At 44.8% G+C, this 19,778-nt stretch overlaps 1 protein-coding gene and 1 long non-coding RNA gene across 5 annotated transcripts in view; one reads left to right on the forward strand and one right to left on the reverse strand.

Moving 5' to 3' along the window:
• SAMD4A (sterile alpha motif domain containing 4A) overlaps nucleotides 1-13,080 on the reverse strand; it is a 242,859-nt gene extending 229,779 nt beyond the window's left edge. Inside the window, exons 1-2 of one of the 4 annotated variants that reach the window (XM_004472777.4) lie at nucleotides 12,732-13,080; nucleotides 10,914-11,533 (exon numbers count right to left, since the gene is read on the reverse strand). In XM_004472777.4, the coding sequence (XP_004472834.2) occupies nucleotides 10,914-11,109 (196 nt within the window). In that variant the 5' untranslated portion in view covers nucleotides 11,110-11,533; nucleotides 12,732-13,080. Of the gene's footprint in view, nucleotides 1-10,913; nucleotides 11,534-11,686; nucleotides 12,276-12,731 lie in introns of those variants that run through there. The other 3 variants (XM_004472776.4, XM_058293407.1, XM_012530720.3) reach the window with 3 other exon arrangements.
• Nucleotides 13,081-16,286: 3,206 nt separating this feature from the next.
• Nucleotides 16,287-19,571, forward strand: LOC139438656 (uncharacterized). Its single transcript, XR_011648339.1, has 2 exons — nucleotides 16,287-17,772; nucleotides 18,795-19,571. It is a non-coding gene; the product is annotated as an uncharacterized lncRNA (long non-coding RNA).
• Nucleotides 19,572-19,778: the final 207 nt, after the last annotated feature.

The following is a 19,778-nucleotide window of genomic DNA, read 5'->3' on the forward strand; positions in this document are numbered from 1 at the left end:
TAACTGTAAGCTTCTATCCCAAGTAAATATCCTTTATAAAAGCCAACATATTTCTGGTATTTTGAATCAGCACACCTTTGGCTAACTAAGACAGGTGTGTACTTTATTTTTTCTTAATAAACTCTTTACTCCCTTGCCTTAAAAAAAAAAAAAAAAAAAGACAGCTATTGCCATACAAAGAATATTCTATGATCACTTTTAGAACTACATGGAGAGAATAAAAAGAGAAAAACGCAATCATGCGTTATCTTTACTAATAAATGACTGATACACTCAGGGCTTATCATTGCCCTTGTGTGGACCAAAAGAAACAAGATGCCATTCAGTTCATCCCATCTTTTCTTAAATGTTGGTCACCTAGCATCACCTCACTGCCTATTTCAAAAAATAACTAAGAATCACTCTAAAGGTAAAGTCCTTAAACAAAAAGTCACAAATCTGTGGTTCTGAACTATAGAATACAGGAGGAATACCCTGGAAATAATTTGAAGAAGACTTTTAAGACCACCTTCATTCATTGATTCATTCATTCATCCACTCACTCACATTGTAGCTCTCTGTTCTGCTCCCAACAGTTATGTTTTCTTATCTTTCCTCCTGATTGACAGAAGTTATAGCATCTTAAGATTAGAAGGGACTTTAGAGGTGATCCAAGAGGTCACAGCCTCTTTTCTAGACATGCACTAATTCCCTAAAGTGCTAATTCTGACAGAGAGGTCAGAAGTCAGACTGCTTGTTTCCTCACTGACAAATGGAATATTGAAGGTTCCTGCCTCATCTAGAGGGTTGGTGGAAGGAACAAGTGAGATAATGTATGTAAATAATTAGTTAGGGTCCTGGCAGAGAGCAGTCTTATTTAAAGATATTATTCTGAACCCTGCCCAAAGTTTAACGCGTGTGCATCTGGTGAAACCCAAGACAGTTCATCCTAAAGCAGCTTATTTCCCTGTTTAGGCTGCTCTAATTATTATAAAGTTTTTCCCTGCTTTGAGATAAATGGACTGCAGCTTCCACCCACTGCCCTCTACATGGATACAGAATTTAACCCAACTCTAAGCCAACCTTGCAAGCAACCAATGACAGTTGTCATGCTCTCTGCTCTGATTTTCCTCTCCAGGGTAAATGGTCCTTCTTTTACAGACCAGGAGTCAAGTGTCCCCACCATCCTCTCTCCTCTGGCCACATCCTGACATGTACCCCCAAACTGCATACCAGATGTCAGGGACAGTCTGGCTGGCAGAGCAAAGAGGGATGATCACGCTTCTTGTTCTGAATATAACTACACTACAGAACCCTAGAGTTGAGTGTTTTGGGGGGCAACTACATAATGATGTTATTCACACCAAGCTCTAGGTCTTCCAAAATGCAGGAGTCCTTTTCATGCATGTGACTGCCGAGCTATGCCTCCTCCAACTTTGGTTTAGGGATACAAATGTAAGGACTTCACTTTCAGTATGCTATATGTCACCTTGCTGTCAAATATTTTGAATCATGATTCTGTCATCAAGCCCTCAGCTCTCCTAGACTTTACCCACAGGTTTGAGAACTATACCTTCTCAGTGCAGCTGACACTGCAGCCCTTGCTATGGCCACCAGCTTCACGCAGGTATAACCTGACAGCACCTTGCCTCAGGTGTCCCATTTCTCTCTAGTTTCCTGACTTGGGGCTTCTCTGGCCATAACTTCTCTGGACTTCTCTGGGTCCCTGCAGAAATGGTTCACACCCATACATGTACAAACCTGGAAGTCGAAGGAACCCCTATTCCATGTGTCAGCCACTTCTGAGGCATACCCCAGGTGCCCACAGCAGTAATCAGCCTGGTGATGGGGGCTGAGGTTGGCTTTCCCTCCTTCTCTGTTTCTCTCTTCCCAGATCCTTATGCCTGTTCCCTGGGAACAGTGCCCCAAACAAGATGCCTACACACAAGCCACTGCTTCAGGCTCTGATTTCTGAGAGACCCAGGCTTAGCCACACACTGTCAACATGAACAACGAAGTTGAACATGTGAGCCCCGAGCACAGCATCGAAAACTTCCCTTAAGGCTGACAGTGGCCGGAGCCAGTTGTGTCAGTCCCTAAAGCCACTCTAAAGCCACACAGTTTTGCTATTGCCCAGTCCTCACATCTCCATTTTATTGATCAAGAAACAGAATTAGTCAAAAAGGAAACAAGATTTGTCAAAGGCTCTACTGAAACTTACATGTGAACTGCTTCCCAGATCTGTGTGATCTGCCCAGACCCCAGAAGTCTCTCAGTAAATGCTAGTGCCCTTACTTTCCATTCCCCATCAAAGAGGGAATGGCATTAGCCCTCTATAACCCATTCTTCCATTCTTAGGAAAACTATGTTGGTGCCTATTCCCTTGTCCAATGGTCATTAATCGTGTTTTAAATAATCTTTGGGTATTCTGCACAGGGTCATTTTTAACTTCACAGGTCTCTAAGATGTACTGAACCTACTTTTCCCCTCCATTTCTTTTTCAAACTGAGACACTGATATTTATCTCAGGACTTATGAGATTCCTGCTATTCCTTCATGACTCTTGGAAAAATCAGAAGTAATTCAGCACTGCCATTTAAGTCACACATCTTAACTGTGTTTAAGTCACATCCTTGGGGAGCAGATGTGGCTCAAGCAGTTGAGCACCTGCTTCCCACATGGGAGGTTCTAGGTTTGGTCCCCAGTGCCTCCTAAAAACAGAAAGAAAAACAACAAGCAAACAAATGAAAAAACCAACTCAGGGGAGCCAATGTAGCTTAGTGGTTGAGTGCTGACTTCCCACATATAAGGGCTCAGGTCCCTGGGCCCAGTGTCTCACACACACACACACACAAAATTCACATACTTGGTGTACACACTCACACAGATGGAAATACATACAATGAAAGTCAACATTATGGACATATTTATGCTGCATACACAAACACCTGAATTCTACTGGCAGATAAGCATAAGCCGCTTCAGAAATTCCAATACTGGTGCTTTATGGGAGTACACTGGGGAAGTGACAGGAGATCTCGCCCATCCGTTCTCGTAATTGACATTCCTTTCTTTCCAACTTTACAGTCCACAGCATCAGCAAAAAAGGAATCTTTCCTGGAGCCTCATTTTCCATGGGACACTGACCATTAGGATGCCTGGAAATTCCAGCAGGGACATGTCCAAAAAGCTTGGGGAAATGCTACAACAGATCCCAGCTTACTCAAACCCAGACTCATTCAGACTGTAAGAGGCAGTTGAGAGGTCCAGGGAGGGAATTATTGCTGAGAATGGTATACAGAATACTTAAATAATTTAATGAGTGACTATATCAAACACCAAAAAAAAAAAAAGCATATTATTTCAGAGCTTATCTGCAGTAGGCAAATCTTGAAAAGATTTTTAAGCCAATGATTCCATCCAATGAAACACACTTTTCCCACTGAGATGTTCTTTGAGTAAAACAGTCCATGGGGATTTTCCAGAACAAAGTGGCTTAAAGTGCCTGTGTAGCCTGATGTGCATTACTAGTTAGGACTGACCATATAGCACTCCCACAGACATCCCATCTTTAGCTCTCTCCTCTCTGTGCCTTCCAAAGAGGTGCTGCCATAAGATTGGAGAAAAATCTGCTCCTCTCTGCATTTGAAAATACCATAAAACTCAAAAGAGGAAGGCTGAAAATGGCCTTTCTCACAACAGAAATACTGAGTGGGCAAAAGAGAAATGATCCCCCATCCTGACATGGGAACCAAACAAGGGCTCCCACAGGCTAGCAACACTTGATAAGAGGCGGAGGTGGTGAAAAGAGCACTGGACCGAGGAGAGTCGGAAGCCCAGGACTGGAATCCCAGATCTGCTGGCCACAGCTATGTCAACCAATGTCTCTTGGTCTGGGAAAATCATAGTACTTGGCCAGAGATTTTCAAACCACTTTCCTTGGAGAGTTAGGGTTAGAAGCTTACTCTATTCCCTGCAAGTTTTCATTTACAAAGAAATTTTCTGATACACAAGATAAAACAATGACCTCTAGCCTGGCTTCCATCTCTAACAGTCTATGATCTTTCTAGTCCAAGTGTGGTCTGTAGACCAGCGGCATGGAAATCACCTGGAAGTTTGTTAGACTCCAAGGAGCTCAGGCCCCACCCCAGATTTCCTCAATCAGAGTTTCAGTTTAACAAGATTCCCCAAGTGATTTGTATGCACTTTAAATTTGAAGAATTGGTCTAAGACACTTTTCTCTTTTCCTGTAAGTGTTTTAGATGTCCCTGCTTAGCACTAATTCTAATCAAAGAACCCTACAAAAGCATCCTCCTGGAAGGAACCAAAAGAACTATTACCGAGTCTCATAATTTTATGGATACTTAAAAGGAATGAAAATATTAGGTGACCAGAACACTTAGAAACTGCAGTATTTGGATTGACCCATGAATGCCTCTTTCTCCATTCACCAAGAAACCATTCTTGATGGACAATATGCATCATGCTTCAAAGCCTCTTTCTAACCTACTCCTAAGTACCCTTCAAAGGCTCAAGAACCCCCCATTTGTGTGGTTTCCTTAAAGGCTAAAGTCTTTTGGCTTAAAAATCAGAAGTCTTTTAAGCCTTAAAGCTTGTTTCAAATGACACATTTAAGTTTACGTCTTCCAATCAGCTTCTCAGACTACCCAACCCACCCTAGTCTCTTCCCCTTCACTCAATTCCCGTTTTATTCACTAATCATACTATATTGTTTACCAATCATTTATGGTCTAATTATATATATATATTTTACCTCCACAACTAGAGTGTAAGATCTTAAGAGTAATCACTATACCAACTTCGCTTTTTGACATAGCACCAAAGTCTCTGCTGAGGTGCTTGGTGAATTAATATTTACTTGGGCTGGAGGTTTCTTACTAGATACTCTTTGCCAGATACCTTTAAATGGTATTATCTATCATGTAAAAAAAAAAAAAAAAAAAGTTGAAAATTTTGATTTTTTTTCCCCATTAAAGACAAGGAAATTGTATTAAAATGTTGGTTTTGGGGTAGGAACAAAATCTTAGAATTAGTTTGTGAATCCCAAAGCGTCACATGCTCTGAAATAAGCTGGCTAGTTCCCCTGAGCTCCGAGCTGGCTGTTAGAAAACAGGTCTCAGAGCAAGGCCCACACCTTGACCAGACTAATCAAGAGGAAAAGCTGAGCTCCTGTTCTGAAAGTTATGCTTTCTTTGGAAGAATCCTGCCTCAGGCTGCTTCCATGGAAGCAAAAAAGTAGTAAGGAGCAGATATCTAATTATGAATCTTAATTTACGTGAATCGCTTGAGCTAAGTAACGCCTTGGAAGGAAAGATTAATAGATATGAAAAGAAGGAACAGGCTAAAAACCCAAAGTAGTGACTATATTTTTAAATATATATATATATATTTATATGAGCACCACTGCTTTCTGAGCAAATGAGTTACACGAGGCACTTCACCCAAGATGAAAATCTCCAAATTTCTCCTCAGGCTAGGGAAGAGCAATATATTCCTTCTTTTCTGGGAACACTAGCAAATGGCAATTCTCTTTAGAATTACACTTCTACAGGATACACCAGGGAATTTGCAGTTACTTCTCAATCCTTCAGACCTGCACTTCACCCTAGATTGTTTATTTAAACGTAAACAAACCAATTTGACTGCTGTTAAGTTTGACTGCCTTTTAAATGCTTTGATGGGGGCCTGTTTATGAATATACTTAGTTGTTGAAGCCTTTGAGTACCCAAGTTAAACAATCAAATCCAAGTTATTTACAACAAAGACTAAGAAATGTATGACCTGCAACAATTTACAATCAGGAAATTTCCCCATCATCCCAGACCAATCCAAAGAAAATTACAACACCCTAAGTGAAAAGTGTTTTCTTATATAAAGTTCCTAAACATTTCATTCAACTAGATGATTCCTTCTTTTTACATTTACCAACTGAACAAAAAAAAGTGTTGACAAATTATATGAGATAACTGGGTCAGTGTCGCATTTTTTTAGGTCCCAATATGATAGAAAGTAGAACAAAGCCAAAATGTAGGACTTATAGCAAAACAGACTATATCTTTTCAGGATTCCAAACTACCCCCAATCATTTCTTGACAATCCTTTAAGTAAAAAAACTTCCTATCATTAAGGAAAATATTATTTATAGTAACTCCATATTAATTAGAGGTAAATTTAAACCTATGGAATAGAAGAGGTCCTTATTGGATTATTAAGAACTGACATCTGGGCAATAACAAGGTTTTGGTTTTTCTTTAATCATCATTTTGCAGAAGACAAAACTGAGGCTCAGGAATTAATTGGTTAGTCCAGTCTGACTGACATCAAAATCTACACTTAATGTTCTCTACAATATATGCCCTCCCATGGATATAAACAAACGGCCACCTGGACAACGCTTTTTTTCTCTCTCAATCCTTTTCCTCCTACTCCATTTGTCAGTGCTAAGAGCAACCAAGCTGCTCTGAGCTGATGATACCACCAGGTGGCCAAAGCAGAAACTGTCCGAACCAAACTACCTCACTTCTCCCATTTTTTCCTACCAGAGGATCATGTATCCACATACACCAGCACTTTCTCAGAAATGTATATATATATATATATACACAAACACCTATCTTTCATCTTTGAACTCCTTTCCTTTTCCCTCCTCATTCTCAGTACTCTCCTGCCTAAAAGCTTCTCTATCAACTCCGCAGGATTAAGTCCAAATTCCTTAGCTGGCAACCAAAGTCCTGCACACCTACCTCTCCTGTTTTACCTTCTGTCATTTAAAGATTAGCATTCGACACTCTTTTAGCCACACCAAACTCACCATTTCCTGCACACAAGTAGGTCTTTCACAGGCAAAATTTTCATAAATGCTATCCCTTCTGCTTGGAAAACACCTCCCTTCCCCAGCCTCTATAATTCCTTTCACATAGCAAACCAATTCCTATTCAAGATTCAACTCAAACATTTCCTCTCCTCAGTGCAGTCTTCCCTAGCCAATTAGCTGCTAGGTTCACAGTACTCCCAGAACCCTTCCCCCTCCCCCTTGTATTACCATACCTATGCTTTAGCACCTATAACATTATATTAGTCATTTATGCAACACTGAATATTTATCATAGAGGAGGCACTGAGCTGGGTGCCTGGAATATAGTAAGTTACTTCTGCCTTCCCATTACATAACAATGGGCCAGGAAAATAGTCAGCAGTCAGAAAATGTTTGTTGAATGAGCTGATTAATAAATGAATGAAAGAACTGTATTTGTGCTCTAAATAAGCAAATCAGGATAGAATATGGCATACCTGAGCTACAGAAAGGAAAAAAACATCAAAATCATAGAACCAATATCTTTACCCTCTAAAGATAACAAATATGCCCATAGACTTTTTCAATCTCCACAGTGAGTTTTGTCTCAAGCATCACCATTTCAGATAATTCTTTCTTGTATTTAATTATAAGTATAGCAACAATTCGCCATTTATTTACTACAAACATACACAATTTCCCCCCACAAAATTTACAGTTTTGTGGGTTAAAAATTCTTTGTGGATTAACTTGTGAATGAATTTCCATTTATTAACATTATTTCCACTAGAAATTATGTTTTGAGTCCAGAGGACAGAAATTATATATAAACCATGCCATACAACTCATTTGTGTGTTGGGGGGGGGGGGGGACTGCAGGGTCAATCAGCAGATTCCATTTTTGTCATTTGCAGTTAATAAATAACCTGCTAGCCCCAGAAATGGTCATCTACAAACTGAAACTGGCCAGAAGTCTCAATATTATTACCCTGGGCTGGTTATGAAAGTTCTGGAAACAAACTCTTCTTAGATATCTGATTGTGACCAATACCTAATGACCAAATCTTGGGTGAAAAAAGCCCAACGAAGAAATCCACAGGGTCTGATTCAACCATTTCTTTTGGCTCATGCACGACCATGAATCTGAGGCAAAAGATAAACCAGTAAATCACTAGATGCTCAACATATCCTAAATTTAAGAGAATGAAAAGTTAGTATCAAAATACAACCCATGGATCTCAAACAAAGCATGCTCAATGTGCTGGATATCTCTCTATTTAAAGTCAGTCCTGGAGAAAACAGAGGCACAGTCATAATATTACTAATTATTTTTCTTTATTCTACTGAGATACAAATTTGGCTCCTACTCATCAAGTTTTAAAGTCTCTACAACACTTAGACAAAGTATGTGTTTGTTTAATTGTGACAAAATAAAGTAAATGATTCATAATGATTTTGGTATTGGAAATCTCAGTCATTCAATGGATAAATCATTTTGAACAGCCTAGTTTTCTGAATGGGTGAGAGCTTTGCACAGCAAAATAACTTTGGGGGTTTATTATTTTTGTTGTAAATATTCAAAAATATATATTACATATTCCTCTGTCTTCTTAAAGAGTATATTTTTAAATGTATCTTTTTGTATCATTAATTATAAACAATAGCTAGTGGTTTGTTATTACAGAGTGATGCCTGCAGGGTTGATGGACCCTAATATTCCCAAGCCTTCCCAGCTTCTCCCCCTTCCCCCAGTTTTCTAGTGTCTAAAGTTTTATGAAGTTACAGCTTTTCTTCTCTTTCCCTGATGTCAGGCTGTCAAAGGTCATTTTCCATCGCTCATTACAGCAGTTCTTCACTCCATTCTAAATGTGCTACCCCTAATATGCTATAGATTATTTTCTAAATTGAAAGAATATTAAGATTGTGTCTAAGCTAAAAGTACGTTCTCAGAGAGGGTCTACAGGATTCTCCCCAACATTAAGCCCATCTCTTCTGGTAGCTAAGTGGGCCTTCCTCATTCTTGGCTAGGTTCCAGTTAAGCAGAGCACCACAATCCAGACAGACTCAGATAATAGGACCAGCCTTGATGCTCCCTATGACCCCATACTCCAAAAGTAAACCAAACCATGGCATGAGCTTGCTAATAAATTCTTCCCTGGCCACACGACCAAACAAACACCAAAGGTTACAAGCAGACAAACAGCTAGGTTGAAAGAGTAATCTTGAAACTTGGAAACAATCCCGATCTTTACATACTGGTTTTTCTATTTTACACATCTACACCATTTAGTAGCATGAACAGGTAGGTAGGTACCTTACACAAATAAATACAGTAATACTTTTTTGAGGGAAAAAATTGCTCAATGATTTTGAAAAACGTACAAACGTTCAGTTTTTAATACCATACATCTAATTACTTTACTGACTTACCTGACTGGGGGCTATACCGGGAAAAGTCCTCTCTTTCACTCAGAGGGAAAAAATGTTATTCCAACATTTGTGTAACCTAAAGGTTACTTATTATTTCAAACATCCCCTCCAAGTACTGAAGTCAAGCATTCAACATAAATTACTGGACTTAAATTTGCTGCATTCTATAAAATGCTAAAGTTTATATAACCTTGTTAGGCAAACCTGAGAAAGCACAACCAAGCAGGTGAACCACACTGTCCCATTTTAAGGAGGAAGCAAAAGGACTGGATCATCAGTTATCTTCATTAGGCATCCACACCCTTCTGAAGGAGGCTGGCCCTTCAGCTATTTATAAACGTGGAGCTAAACTAACTGAAGGGGCCCTGTCACTGCCGGACTTCAGAGTGGCCGAGTGAGCTGTCAGGTTCGGAATGAATCCTGGCAGGGCCTGTGGAATCTCCCTCAGTATGGCCATCCATACTTGGCAGCACAGGATCCTTTGGGGGCAGTCCTGTCTGAATAAGAAAAGGACTGAGAGGATTACTAGCGTCACTTCCAGCCTTCGATTCTATATATGGAAACATCCCATCCTAGTGTTTTCAGCACCAGGAGCACCGCAGCAGCTAGGCCCGCTCTCCTCCTGCTGTCCTGAAGGCACACTCTAGTGTCCCCCAGACCCCACTGTCCTCGGCTGGACCTTGTCTTCAAATGGCAGCCTAGACTCTGCGGAGTCTTGCAGAGTCTCAGTTCTAACATAGAACAGCTGGAAGAGAGGACCCCGGCATTCTCCTCTCTGCGTAAACACCCGGGCTCTTCACCACTCTCCTGCTGCAGCATGGCCGAAAGAATTCTTCCTATCCAAAATCACAACTGGCAGACCTGTCCCCTCCCCTCAGGATAGAATTTCAGTCTGTTACTACCCACGCTAGCAAATGGCAAACTGCTGGACCTTTCAAGTATATTCACTTGCTATACCCGTTGAGGTTGTCTGTAAATACTAGCAGGGTTAATAAGCAGCAATTGTTTTATTCAGTAAAGTTTCCTAACCAAAAGCATTAAGGATCCCAGTTTATGCCTGCTCTTTCGATAAGACCTTTAATCTAAATTCAGTATGGATAACGTCATGACCGCTAAGTAACCACATAATATACACGCTGCAAATGTCATTTTAATAGTCTAAAAAGTCACCTACATATTATTCTGAAGACAGAGCCCTCAGACCAGAATATCCGTAGGGAACAAATGAATGGCAAAATTGGATTTTCATGTATCCCTCCTACAACCTTATCAAACCCTGGCTTTTGAAGGGCAGTCCCGGCCTTCATGTGTTGCAGAAATCCAGCGAGCCACGTTGCCCAAAAGAAGAAGGGGGAAGAAAAAAAAAAAAAAAAAGCCCAGAATCCAGACTCTACGTGACCTGACTTACTTATTTCCTAGGAAACTGCATGAGAGAGAAATCAATCATTCATGCTACCGTAGCTACCACACGGAATGGACTGAAGGAGTTCACAGTGGGCAAAAAACCAAAGCGGCCCACGGTAGGAAGGAGGCTGCGGGGACCAGGGATGGGGGTGGGGAAGGAGGCCTGGGGTCCTGGGGGGGCTCTGGTCGCCGGGATGCCCGCGGAGCGGCGGCCGGGGGCGGGGCCGGGGCCAGAGGCGGGGACGCCGGGAATGGGGTGGCGGCGGCGGCGGCGGCGCGCACTTACCCGGGCTGTTGGCCTCTCCTTCGAGGACGTGCAGCTCGGCGCAGTCGGCCAGCGAGTGCTCCAGGCAGAGCTGGAGGAAGCGGGCCTGGGTCTGGCTCACGCGCTTGAGCAGCGACAGCAGCGCAACAGTCTGCTCGCACTCGTTCCAGCCCTTAAACCAGCCCGCCAGCACCCCGACCTGGTCGCGAAACATCATGGTTAGGGGGCTGCCCTCTGTCTAAAAAGCCCCCTCGGCACCCCCTCCCACCCCGCCCGCCCCAAAGTTTGGCGGAGCCGCAGCCCCGCCGCCGCCGGAGACGCGTTCCTGTTCCAAGGTGGTACCGGTGCCCGGACGCTGCAGGTACTGCCTCGACTCCTGCCTCTCTTGTCAGGTTTCAGTTACGTTCTGGTGGTTCTGGCTGATTTCCCCAGAGGCGATGACAGACAGCAGCACGGAAATTTTTTTTAAAAAAATAACTATTAAAAAAAAATCCCCACAAGGCACACAACCGAATGATGAATGCTCTCTTTTCCCCCCTTCTCGCTGCTTCGGGATGGTGCTTTCTGGCGTCCCGGGGTCTCCTCCCCGCTGGGCGGCAGTTCGGACCCTTCACACCCGCATTCCCGAGCGGCGATCACCACTGAAAGGAGAGAAAGGGCTGCAGTGAGACCTGGGCCAGCGAGGGCGCGCGCCCGGGGGATGAGTGCATCGGAAGGTGCCGGGGCGGGGAGGGGTGGGGGGGTTGGCGCTTGCGGGAGGTTCGTTCCCCAAATTCCAGCTGGCCCCTGCGCACCCGGATGCGGGAGATGAGCTATTCCCGTCTCGGGAATCGCGAAAAGCCTCCTTCCTAGGTGCAGGAGGGGACCCCGCAGCTTCCTGTTGCTGCCGCTGCGCACGGGTGGTGCTCCCCGCACGCCGCACCCGGGGTGGCCTCCCGGGCTGTGCCTGAGAACACCAGCGCCAGCAACAGATCTTCACCGCGCAGAAAACTTGCAATGCGGCTGAGAAGGGGTGCGGGCGCAGGGGCGGGGGCGGAGGGGGAGCCTAATGCAAAGCAGAGGCGGAGGCAGCGGCAGCCCGAGTTCCTTCCTCCTCCTCCTCCTCCTCCTCCTACTCCTCCTCCTCTTTCTCCTCCTCGCGGAGAAGCAGCCGAGGGGCTGCAGCTCCATCTACAGCAACAGCGAGCATCTCCACCGCCAGGCGCCCCTCTGGATTTAGGCCGTGAGCAGCCGCGGCAGCAGCTCCAGACAAAAATAAACTCTCCCCACCCAAAGCTCCGCGCCCAGCAGGCGGCGGCGCAGCCCGGAGCCCCGGCTCCCTCGCGCTGCGCCGCGCCGCTTCAGCCCACCCGGGAGATCTGCGAAGGCCTGCTTCAGCCGGAGCGATCAGATGTGTGCGTGTGCGTGTGTACGCGAGTGTGTATTCTAGGCATCCAGCCCCCGCCGCCGTCGCCTACGGGCGGGTCTGTCGGGCCCACGCCTCGCCCGCGCGTCCCAGGCCGAAGGCGGCACTACCCGGGGGACGCACGGCGCGCCCGGGCAGTCGGAGTCCTCAGCGCTGCTTTCCTCGGCGGGTAGGGCGGCTCCGCCGGGAACGCGGCTCTGCGCCGCCGGCACACGCCCCCCAGGCGACCGCAAAAAAAAATAAAAAATAAGTTCGGTCCGGGTGAACACCGGTGGAGAGGAGGAGAGCCCCGCGGCTCAGCCCTCAAGGGGCTCCTCACTCCCAGCACCCCGCTTCCCGGCTTCTAGAACTTCTTGGGTGGAGGGGGAAGTCCCGTGAGGAGACCGAGTGACCGACGGGTCTCCCGCCGTGAGCGGAAGAAAAGGGGTGCTCACCTCCGCTCGGCTCATCCCGGCGGCTCGGGGCCCCAAGCACGGGTCCGGGGCCACTGCAGTTTTCAGCGGAGTTGGGAGCGCCCCGGGCGCGGGCCGCGGGCCATGCCGTCGGGGCGAGCGGCGCTGCGTGAGTGCGGCGCTGCGGTTCGGGGCTGCCGCCGCCGCCGCCGCTGCTGCCTCCAGTGTCGGCTCGCGGAGGACTGAGCAGCCCGAGCCGGAGCTCCCCACATGCTACTGATTAACATACACCATTACATCATGGGCTTGGCAGGGAGCGCCCCGGCGGGGGGAGAGGAACCCGGGAGGCGGCGGCTGCACGAGGGCTAGGGGAGGATCCCCCGACCCGGCGGACGGGGGGGAGGCGGATTCCTAAGTGGGGACTGGAAGCCAAGGGGAGCGGAGAGGAGGAGCCGGATGGCGCAGAGGGGTCGGGTTGGAAGAACCTCCCGGTGGAGGGAAGAAGTTTGAAAAGGGGAGGGGTCCGGGTGAATTCCTGCCCTCTGTCGCCAGCGCGTTCGGGAGGGGTCGGGGCGATGCGGCCGCGGAGTCCAGGCAGGAGGGAATCCGGAGGGCGCTCGAGCGGGGGCGGTGCTGCCACTGGCCGCTCGTCCTTGGGAATGTGGCTCGCCGACTCGGGTGACCCCTTGGCCCTGCTGGGGCCCGGGCGTGGCGGAACGGCGTGGCCGGCGGGTGGAGGAGACCTGGAGTCCCTGCAGTCCTGCCCGGACGACATCTGGGGGTCGCCGGCGCGGAGGGCTGAGGAGGGCGAGGGGCAGTGCTCCGGTTGTGCTCTGGGCCGGACGTGCCTGGACTCTGGGCCGGACGTGCCTGGACTCTGGGCCGGACGTGCCTGGGCTCCGGGCTCCTTGCGGCCCTTGCCCGTGGAACGCGAGAAACGCCCTCGGCCTGACCGCCCCGCGGCCCGGGTTGAGCCCTGGACGTCCTTTGCTGCGCCGGGCAGCCTGGCTGCGGGTCCCTCGCCCTCCCTTGAGGAAGCGGCCCGATTTCTGGGGCCGGCACCGGATCGAGGCTGCGGCCGGGCCCGCTAACCGCGGCCTGGGGCCTGGAGCCGCGGCGAGCACCGCCCCGGGGGACATGGAGGCGGGGCGAGACCACCTGTCCGCTCGTCGGAATCGCCGGGCCCAGCCTTTACCTCCCCTTGGAGAGTGCGCTGGGTCGAGGCCCGAGAGCGCAGTGGCTGATTCCAGGGTGCAGCGCCGGGCCGAGCGGCCCTCGGTGGGCCGGCCGGACTGGTCTCGAAAGTTGGATTGGTCTCAGTGCCCTAAAGCCTAAAAAAATCACCGTACGTTCAAATGTGAGTTGACTGTTAGGCTTGATGGCCAAATCCAGGGTATCTCCGTGTTTTCAGTGGAAACACTGAGTCCTCAAACATCTTCTCCAGCAACTTGAAGGTTTGTTTACAAAAGAATACTTCTGAGAGATCAGTGAAATGCATGCTTCTCTCACTAAAACAGTGTTTTGAAGATAAGGTATCTGAGATATTGCATTAATTAACACTTCCATCTCTACTCTAAACGTATGTCCCTGGAATTTCAGTCCTTTCTTCCTTTCTTCCTCAAGTCTAGTTTTTGCGGTTTTAGGTTATGTCAGACCTGTGACATTACCAATCCTAACCATCTGTATTTAGGGTATTGGAAGCTCTTGTTGAACTAGTACAAAAAAAAAAACAAACAAAAACACCAGACTTAGATGTTAACATTAATATTGGGTGTATGAATTTTTTTAAAAAATTGTTCATTATTAACCAGAAAGAAAAGATAGCTGCTTAAATAATTTAATGACTATTTTGTTTAGAAAATAAGAATTCTGTAGTGTTTTATTTCCTTTTGTTTTATTACTATCAAGGCAGACAAACTTGATATATCATTTTCTCCAAGACTTCTCTATAAATTAACTACTACTTAGTAATAACAAAGTACTCAGAAAATGGTGGGTAGAATGGGAATACAAAATATCTCCCTATATACTTCGCTACAAACTGCAGCCAAAGCAGATGTTCCTGCCCTCACTCACCATCTGGGGCTTTTGAAAACCCTCCCCCTCCAAGAGTGTTTGGTGTTTGTTTTGTTTTTAAGTAAAGTCAAAGAAACATCACTTTCATTAACTTATTTATTGTCACCTGCAACTTGCTAAACGAATAGTAAAACTCAAAAAAAAGGAAAAAGTCTTGCAAATATTCAAGAATCCTACTTCTGCTGAAGAAAGAAAATATTGCCATCTACTGGAGGAGCGTAGTCCTCTGACCTAGGAAAAGATGTTGATTTAACTAATTTTTGAGATTTTACTGTTCGGAACACCCCTCATGGACTGAAAAATACAAAGGTAAACATGACATGAGTAACAGGTCTCCCATGCTTTTGATTTCCCTTGCCTCCAGGTCTTTTTTCTGATGTGGTGTATGGAGATAAAACCCAGTGACCCTATTTCACTCTTCCCCACGGAGAGTGAAAGCCTGACACTGAAGGACGGATAAGACTATCACTAAGTATGTCTTTGTATTAATGTGGATTTTCCCTCTGCGAACTCATCCCCAGTTACTATGGATAGTTGAGAAGTGACTAACAAGTGCTAAATAGTCACATCATTGGGAAAAGGAATGAAAATATGGTGTAAAGGATATATTAATATGTCTGTGTTTGTTATATTCCTATTAATTCATTTGAAAAATACTTATTGTGCACCTACTGTGTGCCAGGTACTGGACTGGGTACTGTGTCCACACTAGTCAATGAATCAAAAATATTCTGTATGAATAAAAGACTGATCAGATTATCAATTGAATTAACATTCTCAACATTATTTTGCTTTTCTCCTTCCTAGAATCTGGGGAGAAAATTAATAGGTGTTTGCTCAATGAATAATACTTTTGGTCAAATAAATCAAATGTTCACGTTTCAAAGAGTCCAGGTAAATCAGTGTCATATTGATAAATCACTGCTTAAAAGAATGTCTAGCAAGGAGTGGGTGTAGCTGAGGGGTCTGAGCACCTGCTTCCCATGTAGGATGTCCCAATCTTTGTACCTGCTTAAAAAAAAAAGTCTAGCTATTGTTCACATCAATAAGGCACCCTGAGGAGCCCCTGTCTGTATATTTTAAATCCATTTTTTTCTAGCAGTAATAAGATAAAGAAAAGGAATGCATTGGATATAGCAACATTGGAGCTGATGTCTTTAATTATTTGATTTATAAATTACCACAAGTATTAAAATCTCCACATAAAGGTGAATGACAATAAATAATCATTCAATAATTCAATAATTCAGTAAATGTTCATTGAGCATGTATTGTGTTAGGTCTTCAAGATGCAGTGTTGAAGACAGATAATGTCTTCTAGCTAACATAAAAGCCATATGACAATTATATGCTTGTATACATATATAAAATATATATATCTTTTTTTTTAGGTGCTGGGGATAGGACCTGGGACCTCATATGTGGGAAGTCAGCACTCAACAACTGAGTCACATGGGCTCCCCTGAGTTGTTTTTTTCATCTGTTTGCTTTTTTTTTGTTTTTTAGGAGACATGGGAACCGAACCCAAGACCTCCCATGTAGGAATCAGGCACTCAACTGCTTGAGCCACATCTGCTCCCCTATATTTATATTTATTGAATATATACAGGCAATATAGAAATATTTAGAAATCATAAAATATAGATTTTCTTTTATGAACATTTTTTGCGAAGGAAAAGGTCTGAAAAGAATTACACCATGTTAAATACTGATGATTTTCACTTGGTAGTAGGATTACTGAGATGATTGTTTGATTTCTCTGTACTTTCTAATTTTTCTACCATAAATTTTAAAAAGTAAAAACAAACAAAAGCAAAATACTTTATGAGCTCAGGATTACTGAATAGAATTAAATTTCAAAAGTGTTCAAAAGAAACCACACTGTGAAACTTAGGTCTTCAACACCAAGAATTGCTTATGCACCTGTTTTGCTTCCTACCTGGGTAGGAGCCTTATTACTCTGTCTCCCTACCACAGCTTTGATCTTACCACTCCCCAGCTCAGACAATTTCTGTGATTTGCAGAAAGGCACTGAATTCTTTCTGTGCTCTTCAGCCTGGCATACAGACTCCAGGGTTTGGCCAATGTCTGCTTTTCTGGACTTCTCTCCCACATTTCATTCACTGATTCATTCAACAAGAAGTATTTATTGAATGTAAATCACTGTGCTAGGCAAACGGAGAATGCAAAGATAGAAGAGGCATGTGTTGTGGGGAGCCTGAAGTCACACACACACACACACTTCACTTAAAGGTACAATATGAAGTGTGCCTAAGAAGAGGTGTTTACTTTCCTAGGCTGCTTCAAAGCAAATACCATGAAATGATTTGGCCTTAACAATGAGAATATACTTGCTCATGGTTACAGTCCAGGAGAATGTCCACATCGGGGCATCATCAAAGCAATGCTTTCTTCCCAAATATAAGCTGCCAGCAATCCTTAGCTCCTATGCCATATGGCAAGGCACACGGCGACATCTGCTCATCTCTCCATTTTCTTGAGTTTCATTGATTTCAGTTTCTAAACTTCTGTGGTTTTCTCTCTGTTCTGCTTCCACTTATAAAGGACTCCAGTAATAGGATTAAGACCCATCCTGGGGAAGCGGATTTGGCTCAACTGATAGAGCATCCTCCTACACATAGGAGGTCCAGGATTCAAACCGAGGGCCTCCTGAATTGTGTGGTGCGCTGGCCCACGCACAGTGCTGATGTGCACGAGGAGCGCCATGCCCTGCAGGAGTGTCCCCTGCTTAGGGGAGCCCCAAGGAGTGCTGTGCCACGCAGGAGAGTTCCCCACGTAGGGGAGCCCCATGCACTAGGAGTGCGCCCCTCAAGGAGAGCCGCCCCATGCGAAAAAAGCACAGCTTGCCCAGCAATGGCGCTGTACACAAGGAGAGCTGATGCAGCAAGATGACACAACAAAAAGATTCCTGGTGCCACTGACAAGAATGCAAGTGGACAAAGAAGAACACACAGTAAACAGACACAGAGCAGACAACGGAGGGGAGGTGGGGAATAAATTAAAAATCTTTAAAAAGACCCATCCTGAATGAGGTGGGTCACACCTTAACTGGAATAGCCTCATCAAAAGGCCCTGCTTAAAATGTGTCCACACCCACAGACATGGATAAGATTTAAGAACCTGTTTTTCTGGGGTACATACAGCTTCAAACCACCACACCTAGTTTTTCTGGCCCATGAGATTCCGAAGTCTCAAAGACATGGGGCTGACATCCATCCCTCTAAGTGGCTATTTAGATAATGCTGTAAGCTTTCTGGGATGGCCCTTGCATCCCTGGATGTCCTTGATTATTGAAACTTGCTTTCTTTAAGTCTTTGCTCTGTAACTTCCACCCATGGCAGTCATGGAGGTATGTCAACTCAATCTCCATGAGAGCCTGCTACTGGGTGGCATAGCTGACTCCAACTGCCATCCCTTTGGGTTCAGCATGTTAATGCCAAGGCTACACTTCCCTGGGACTTCTTCCAGCCAAAGACTGAGCACAGCCAGGTCCTAAAGCTGGGCTGTTGCTGCCTGACACTGGACTCCCCTAACAGGCAAGCTTTGCTCAGGGATGCCCCATGGACTTGGCAGAGACTTGCCCAGATATGTGGTCTGGTCTGAGGCTCTTCCTACCCAGTCCTTCTTCCCCTCTTTCCTGTCACAGGTCTCACACCTGCATCACCGTCTGAATGGCTCTTCCTGCCTCTTCCTGTTCCTCACCATTTAACCTTCTAAGATATTCCCCCCCCCAATAAGTTACTTGCACATCTAATCTCTTTTCCTTTCCCCATCGCTATTGTGAGGAAACTGCAGTGTCTATTCCAAAGTTGTTCTGATCTATGAAAATACATTTTATATGTTCAAGGAAAAAGTGAACAAAAAGCATAGTTTTCTTTTTTAAGTTGTGCATTTGATAGGACATGGAAGTTTTTTAGGATTGTTAATATATATAATATAATATAATATAATATAATAGTATAATATAAAACTATTTATCCTACTCTCTGGTTCGTTGGTCTTACCCAGGTCCGCTAACAGGGAGGTGAAGATGGTCAACCACCACACCAGGGAACTGAGAGTGCCTACAACTGCAAGCAGAGGAATTGCATCCATCATCCATGTGGAATCTAAGCCCCCTCTTGATGTAGAGGTGGAGAGGACATCACCATTCCAGGGTCCACAGAATGAAGGAATAAATTATAGACTAGAGTAGACTTACCGATATTCTAGTATAAAACTGTTATAATCAGTAATAGAAGAAAGTTTAGCATCGAGGTGGAGAAAGTGGCCACAGAATTTGCTGAGGGCAGGAAGAGGGAAGCAGAGATTTGATGTGGAGGCATTTTGGGATTTTGAGTTGTTCTAAATGACATTTCAGGGTCAGATGCTGGACTTTATATATACTGTCATAACCCAGTGAATGTACTGGGGAAGAGTGTGAACTACAGGGTAAACTATTATCTATGTAGTGCAGTAGTGCCCCAAAATGTGTTCACCAAGTACAATGAGTGTGCCATAATGATGAGGGAGGTTCTTGGTGTGGGAGGAGTGAGGTGGGGGGGTGGGGAGTATACAGGAACCTCATATTTTTTAATGTAAGATTTTTTGTGTATTTATCTTGAAAAAAAATACAATTTACGAAAACGATGAGGTGGGGGTAGGGAATGAGTTATATGGGAACCTCTTAAGTTTTTTGTTTTTTTTTATGTTTTTTAATGTAACATTCTTTGTGATCTATTAACTTTAATTAAAAAATAACAGAAAAAAAACAAAACAATAAAAAGCAATCTAATGTAAAAGGAATTTTACATTCTAACTTCCAAATACCTGATTATTAGGCAGTAATCTGGGAGGAATGAGATTTAGATAAACTAGGTATGTAGCTGGCAGGCAGGGAAAACATTTCTTGATTGGAAGGAGGCTAGCACAGGTGATTCTTTAGAGAAGTTTATTCAGGACAAGTTGTAGAAAAGGAATTGGACTAGACTAGACTATAAAAGATTAGATTTG

Source organism: Dasypus novemcinctus, chromosome 3, assembly GCF_030445035.2.
Source record: "Dasypus novemcinctus isolate mDasNov1 chromosome 3, mDasNov1.1.hap2, whole genome shotgun sequence".
Taxonomy (NCBI): Eukaryota; Metazoa; Chordata; class Mammalia; order Cingulata; family Dasypodidae; genus Dasypus; species Dasypus novemcinctus.